Genomic DNA, 7,866 nt, shown 5'->3' with positions numbered 1-7,866 from the left:
CTCCTGCAGAGTCAGTTGCAATATAGTTCACATTGGATTTTCCCATTCCCAGGAGAGTTTCCTTTCTCTTCTCCTTGACTGTCCAAAGGCCAGGAGTAAACCTTCTCCCAGGATGAACATCCTGCTCTTGCCTTTAGCTTTGGTATCAGTTTGGTTTAGTACTGACAGATACCAGCAAATCTTTCTTACTCTGCTACATTTGTACAAGTAAGTAGCTCCAAGCAGGTCACTCCCAGCTCCATTCTGAGTGCGGAGTCAGTACAGCATCCCTCAGAAACTGGCAGTTTTATTTCATTACGTTTTACTGAGGATGTTAGATTGTGCATGTGGAGGTGGACACCTCCTCCCTGCAGATTTCTACGCTGCAGTTCACTGAACTCGCTTTACAGGATACTGTATAGAATGTATCTGATGTGTCTAGATGTTTTTGGCATTAGTATGTAAGAATCAATTCTATTTTAGCTTTTACACTTTTAAGATGGAACACAAAAAATGTACAAAAATACTTTTAAAAGAAAACTATATGAAACCGTATCATTTGCAGAGTCTGTGCCAATGTTTACAGATTAATTACAGCTTAGTACATGTGCCTTTGTATATGCCTTCCTCTCCAAGTCAAAAAGAAAGCTTCCTGAGAAATATTCAAGGTTCATAGCCTGCGATTCCAGCACAGTGATAAAAATACCTTGACATTTTGGGGTAAGTTTTCCCCTAACAGTTGCCAAGTACACTGACACTTTTCTTACTGAACACACTGCTGTTCTCCCTGCTTCCGTGGGGAATGCACCATCTCTGGTTCAGCTCATGTTTGTCCCCTGACCAGAAGGGAAGTTGCTTTCAAACTGCGCACTGGGTGCCGTGCTTGGTGGTTACAGTGTTGGCCATTGGCTGTTGCGCTTGTTCTGCCAACCTTGCAGGGCTAATGGAGGCACTCTGGTACTTAAATAGGGGTACTTTTAATGGGAGGTTATCGTATTTGGAAATCGTAATGTCTGTAAACCTAATCAATGAGGAAATATGGTATTCAGTTCATCAGTGACTGTCTATAAAATAATTCTACTTGACTAAAATTTACAGAAGGTTTATATAGTTCACTTTTTCATACAGTTTTATAAAAAGTACAGTTGTCCTGCAGGGAGGGATTACTCTGCCAAATTTGGAGTCTGTTCAATAACAGAGGTGTGGCGTGTAAGGATTATAGCCCTTTAAATTTGAACACACACTTCAGTATACAAGCCTTTGTTCATGGTAGCCTCTGATACTCGCTCACTATCATAACAGCATCTCATAAATTGGATTTACCGTGTTCCCTTATCCTCAGTGCATGCTCATTTTATTCATTAGATCACTCTCACCATTGTGAGTGCTTGAATAGCTGCTACACCAATGAGGTGTCATCCTGCTCGCTAGTCTGAATTAAATTGAATCAATTTCCTTTTCCTCACCACCATATGTGACTGTTTCTCACAAGACTCCTTTCCCCCAGCATTTATTAAATCTTCAAGAATCAGGTTGAAGCTACTACATAGCCCTGCAGATCTAAAATTGAAAGCATTAAAGCTTTGCAATTCTTCTTTTCTTGCCTTCCAGAAAGAAGCAAACCACTTGCATCTTGTCATGAAATGTTATATTTGGTCTAAGAACCTAACAGACTGGTTTTTTTTAATAAGTATCATGACAATTTCAGCTGATTTTTAAGTATCAGTTAACTTTGAGTCTCGTTTGATATGATTTCACTTTTTATAAGATTTTGTGTGGGTAAAGTCCTGATGTTTAAGACCACCTCCCTTTTAACAAAATACCATGAAATCATTCATGAATAAATTTAAGCAAGTAACATCTTTATGCCATGCCAGTCTGTTTGCAGGAAATAAAATTGCAGCACAACATGCAGTCAACTACAACCAGAGGAGTCCTGCTGTCGTGCAGCCATAATCACGAGCATCACATGGGAGAGCATCGAGCACAGGATGCCTGCGCAGTTCCAGAAGGTTCACAAGAGCCTCTGCAGCAGAAGGGCCTGACGGCACAGCACGCTCCCAGCAGCGGGCAGAGTCACCGCAGGCAGCATATGGGAAAAGACAGAAATTGGCCATCTGGAAGCAGGGAATCGCACAGCCCAGGGGATGCAGTGATAAATTTATTATAATCACTGCTTTCTCTCTCTTTTTCAGCCAAACTGAGCATTTTAGGGCATTTAGTCTGGTCTAAAATTAACTGTGAAACACTCATTGTGTAATACAGCCACAAAATGATTCGGTTTTTGCATTTTGCTTTTTAAATAAATGGAGTGCAAGAGCTCAAATTTTGTTCCAGCTGCACTTCAATTACATTTCCTTTGACTAGCACTTGTGACAAGCCAGACACCTTTCTCTACATGTAAGTTTTACAAGTTTATTTGTAGTCTATTGTAACTACTGTTCAGATTCATAATCAAGAGAAAGGTAAACATTACAGTTCTTGCAGAGGAAAAAGGTCTGTCATGACATGTCCAGTTCAGCTTCCTCTGATTTTCTGTCAAAACTCTGAAGACCTTGTCTAGTGCCCCAGTCCTGGTCTCCCTTACCATTAGGAGCAAATTTACCCCTTTGTGTGGAGCTTCCAAATGAGGTTAGAGAAGTCATCCAGGGGCAAGACATGACCAGGCACATCCTAGCAGGTAATTGGTGCAGCTCTCAATTGCTGGTGAGATCCAGGGCTCTTGCAAATGCTTCAGTTCTTGGCTATCTATCCCCACAGACTTCAGGTAGATAATTTGAACCAATCAGTAAGTTCTGTAAGGTTTTCTGTAGAAAATTATGTGGCCATAAGAGAGATTATTACCTTGACAGATTTTGAAATGCAAGAAAATAGTAATTTATCTTGCTTGTGATCTTCATTTTATTAGTATTATTATTATCATCTTGTGGAAATTACTAATATGTCCTTTCTACAAAGGAACTGTGACTGTTGCTAGTGCAGGCTCATACTACAAATAGATTAAACTTTTATCTTGAAACTGATGGGTACAGTGTTTCATTAGAGGATAAAGCACTTTAGAAGAATGAATTAGAGGTCTAGCAGTTAGATAAATAGCAATTATTTACCTGCATCTGAAATTAAGCCATACCACAGCAAAGTTGCAAAAACAACCACAGTGCAAGTGAACTTGCAAGCACCAAATTTGTGTTTCCTTACAGGAGCTCATGAATGATCAAGAGGGGCCGGAAATAAAGGCATAACATTAGTGGCTGACCTGGTCAGTAGTTCAGTTTATATGGTCAGGAACTGCTGCACTCCACCTAGGATGCTGGATAAGGCTTTCCAGCTGCGTGGGGTCTGTCTGAGCCAGGCTGCTGTGTACGAGGCTCACAAACTGCCCCCTCAGGCACTGCACAGGTCAGACCTTCACCTGCTGTCACTTCTCATCACTATGTGTACCTCTGGTATGCTTAGGTTTATTCACAAAGGTTGAATATAGGATCTCTTCCCCCCACTTAAAATTGCTCCTGAAAAGCAGAATAAAACTGAACAGTTCTCAGCAGAACAGAAGTCAACAGAAAGGTGCACTTCTGTCACTTCCAAGTGACAGTTTTACAATTGCATGTTCACACAACAAGGCTTAATTGTAAGAAGTCATTTTATTGTTGAAATAAACTACTTATTTACAGAGATAGTTACTTTACAGTTTTACAAAGCAGACATAATCCTTCCCAGAATAAAGTATCAAAACAGTGACAGATTTAGCACTGTCTAAATGTAGTTTACTCCAAAAAGAAATCTACAGCAATTAGGCTAAATCACACCAACCACATAATAAAATGCCGTCCCTTGCAACTACAACGGTATAAAAACTTTTTATCAGTCACGATCTAGTGGATAAGGCATCTGCTATACTTCTTTCTTCTTAAGTATTAGTGGACCTACATTATCTCCTGTTAATTCATTGTGCTTGTTGTGGGAGCCATCACAGACAGGGAACTGGAAGAAAACATACATGAGAAGTTAATTCTGTACAGCAATTGCCCAGTGATTTTATACTTCATCCTGTGCCAAGAGCACTTCGATAATGTAGCTAGTTCCTCCTCCTATGTCTCATTTCAACATCAAACTCCCTCTCTCCTGTCAGATACAGGACACATTTTACTAAGGGAAAAAAAGAACACCACAAAAAACAGGTAAACTAAGTTTGTGAGGTCCTAAAATAGCTGTTCTTAGACACAAAGTTAGAGACAAAGCCTTTCCCACAAAATAACAACAAGCAAAGCAGCTTTCACAGCCACAAATGGTTTAAGGTTTACTGTGGAACAAGTAAAAGTGCTCTTAATAGATTTAATCATTTGCAACCAGAAAGTTACTGTTTTAGGGAAAGCTGAAATACTTTGCTGAAGTGATTAATCTGAAAGGAGAACAGTTGAGAGGGTTTCTTAGGTCCAGAGTAGATTTTTTTGTTAAAACAGGAAAGCACTCAATCCAGAGAAGACAAAACCAGAGTGCAGTCAGGACACTGAAAAGAAATTGAGGGTAGAGGAAAAATATTCATGTGCATCTAGTAGGTTTGGGGGATACAGACTATCCAAACAAGCAATCTACTGGCTGCTCTGGACCAGATGGGGATACAGTCTCCCTCACCAAGACAAGTCCAGCCTTACTTCCATTCTAACCTTTCTAAGCATTGGTTTTGTAAAACAGACTAGTTATCTTCTAATTAGATCCAATATATTTCCAAATACTAAACAAAGCTTGCTTGGTTTTAATCTACTCATAGGTGGCCACTCTGTAACTGTTTCAAGAAAAACCCCACTGTGTTTCTTACAGGTTTCTACAGTTTGTTTCTGCATGCAGAGATGTTTACAGTGGAGAAAATAAGAACTGTGCTATTCTCAAAAAGCAGGAACACGTTCCGCCTCCAGAGAACAGCAACAGACCAACACATAGCAATTCACCACCAAAGCACTGACAGAGGTATGCAAAAGCTGCAATCTCTAGTCCTACAGTAGCGCAAGTATCTTACCGTCTTGGAACGCCAACACCTGCAGTAAGCTTTAGTGAGGCACAGATCCTCAATGTTTATTTCATTCACTACTTTTGGGTTTTCCTTCTGGATCTTGAGGTTAATCAAGCTGTCCTTTTGCTGCTTCTTCTTGGGGAGGAACGGACGAACGGCGAGGTAACCCAGCAAGGCCAGCACACCCAGGAAAGGCAACAACCGCAGCCATTCTGAAACTAAAGAGAGGGGGAATTTAGGTACCACTGCAGCATGGGGCAGCATCAGCTGCTCTCAGGTGACTTTGGGTGAAGGTAGGAATGGGGTTGCTCAGTCTGCAAAGCTCTGAGAGCAAACAAGACACTACGGGCGAGTCTTAAGAAGAAAGAAAACCCAGATTAAAACCTGAGTTTTACTCTAGCCAAGGTAGAAATCTGACTCCTAAAATCCTGAAGTTTAATTTTAACACTGTAGAAGATGACTCAATGGAAGAGAATAAATCCAAAACAAATAAAAGATGTACTGAAATGAGAAACCCTAAAATCAGAGGCGTTCTGCACTCATGAGGTAAATTGGGTACTGGCAAACCGGGCATGATTACAAGTGGTAAGTATATTCAATGCCAGTATCTTAACATTCTGTATATGAAGAGCTATTTAGTACCTTTTATAATTGAACTTGTAATTGCTTAACTCAGATTTTTAGCTTCTTGAAGTTTTTCACATTTTATCTGTTCCAAGTGTTTTAAGAACCTTCTGGTGGAAATGATAGTTTATTAAATAAGCACTGGCAAAACCTTCACCAATCTTTTTGGTTTTATTTTTCAGAGTTCCTTTTGCTCAGGGATCTGCAACCAGTTTCTACAATACACAGAGAAAGAAAGTCCTGAGATCAAGTAAATCAAGCCTTGGAAAACAGCTTTTTACCAAGCCGCAGAATTTAAAGTACAGGTAAGAGACTCAAGTATCCTCTGCAGACTGAGCTGCCCTGCTGTATGATTACAAATCTTCTGGACATACTGGTGAGAGCTGGACTTTTGAAGAAATTCCTCAGCACCTGGCATAAGATCTATAGATATTAAAGGTGGATTCGCTTTTCCAGCAAAACATGCTGTGACAATACTCCAGTGTAATTTAAGTACCATGGTGCAATAAAAAAGAGCATTTTTTCCTAAATTTCTAGAGAACACATTAAATCTAAACACTCACGCAGAAATGGAAGACAGTTAAAAATATTTCAAAATGAGAAACAAAGCAGCGTAATGAGCTGGAGCACAAATAGCTGCACAAACATGTGGCAAGATAAGACACTGCAATCTTTTAAATGATTCAGGATCAGGACATAGTGAAATTTTGTTCTACAGTTTGTTTTTTGAGATTAAGATGTACAAGAAAGGAAACATCTCCATGCTAACAATTTTCCAGTTAGAACACAGTTACTTTTTCTTAATAGTACACCATGCAATGAAAATACTTTGTGGGACTAGTTTTATGTTCTTTGAGCCTTTTACAGCCTTTGACATGAAAGCCACTCTTACTGCATTTCTCTGGGAACACAGCACAGTTGTATAAGCGCTAAAGGTACTGCAAGAACTCCCAGCAGTCTTTCCACACCTGCACCCACAGTGGTCCCTACGCACAGCAATTGACAATATTTGCCAAGAGTCACTGCAATAGTCTAATCTCTGTTGGTCTCTTCTCAGTTCCCCCAACAAGCTGTAAGCTCTAAATTGTACCAATTAACACTGAGATACTTAAACGTTTATTTTCAGTTACACAAAATACTGAGTTTCCTGGACAGCAGCCTGCTTGTCCCTTCTATCATTACTGTTTCAGAACAACCACCACCAACAACCCAAATGCACTTTTTGACCTTAAATGAAGGACTGACTCAAAACCTACTGTAGAAGAGAAGAAAAACATGGAAATTGTTTTCAATGACCAAATACGAGTATCTAACCTGTCTCTTGGCAAGGAGGTGGATCTCCACAAAGCTGTTCTGAACTCCAAGACACAACAGACAGTCCAACAGGTGCACCACAACCAGAAGCAGGGCACCTTTCAAGCATGTGATGAATACAACTGGGCTAAGACTGGCATACAAAAAGGCAATGTTTCACATCAGAATTAAACTAAACAGCAAGCAACATCTCAATTAAGCTTGAAACTCCATGATACGACATCAAAATTGGAACAGTAGTCATGTCTAGGAGGCACTCGCAACCAGTTGGGTTCATCCAAATGAAACAGGAACATGACAGCTGTAACCTCTGAGAGCAGAAACAGGAATACGAAGTACAAGGATATTATTTATCATGGTTATTATTTAATATTTGTATCATTCTAACTGCTGATAAAGAGTTTTGTCCTCACTAGCCAATGGTTTCTTTACATATTTATGATCTGGGTGTCTCTAGAAAGCCTCCATTATACCAATCACAAACTGACTTGTTATTGCCAAAAGACTGCCAGAAGCTCATACTTTTAGATTGAAGAATCAACATGACCATACTTCTAGGGCAGGAGAGACAAGATACTGTCACAAAGTATAAAAGTCACATTCTTTGGACAGGGATGGGAGACAAGCTTCACTGAAACTAATGCAGGATCTTCCTACAGCTGTAAGCTGCTCTGTGTTTTTGAAGCCATTCATACCTCTCTGTGGATGTAATGCAATTCACAAGACTGTTTATTTTCACAGCCGATAACTCAGAATTCAGCAGTGACAACGATTCTGGAGATTCTTTATCAGTTCAGTTGCATGGGAAGAGCCAGTCTTTGGAGCCAGAAATGGAAAGTAGAGTATCAAAGAGGTTAATCTTCAAATTTGACTTGTGTTAGACAGAGACCAATTCCAAAGATAAGTCCTGGAAAATATCAAGAACACTTGAAAATATCAAG

General features: G+C 39.8%; 1 protein-coding gene across 1 annotated transcript; it reads right to left on the bottom strand.

Annotated features, from left to right (window-relative positions):
* Positions 1–3,601: 3,601 nt before the first annotated feature.
* On the bottom strand, positions 3,602–5,251 carry CISD2 (CDGSH iron sulfur domain 2). The gene is made up of 2 exons (XM_010190719.1): positions 4,994–5,251; positions 3,602–3,960 (listed from the first exon to the last, which is right to left on the bottom strand). Exons 1-2 carry the CDS (start codon positions 5,249–5,251, stop codon positions 3,871–3,873), a joined length of 348 nt encoding a protein of 115 aa, XP_010189021.1. The 3' UTR covers positions 3,602–3,870.
* Between the last annotated feature and the right edge of the window lie 2,615 nt (positions 5,252–7,866).

The sequence above is a fragment of the Mesitornis unicolor genome, unplaced genomic scaffold (genome assembly GCF_000695765.1).
Source record: "Mesitornis unicolor isolate BGI_N332 unplaced genomic scaffold, ASM69576v1 scaffold51368, whole genome shotgun sequence".
In the NCBI taxonomy this organism is placed as follows: Eukaryota; Metazoa; Chordata; class Aves; order Mesitornithiformes; family Mesitornithidae; genus Mesitornis; species Mesitornis unicolor.
The sequence above is the reverse complement of the archived record's forward strand: the minus strand, read 5'-3'. Positions and strand labels throughout refer to the sequence as shown.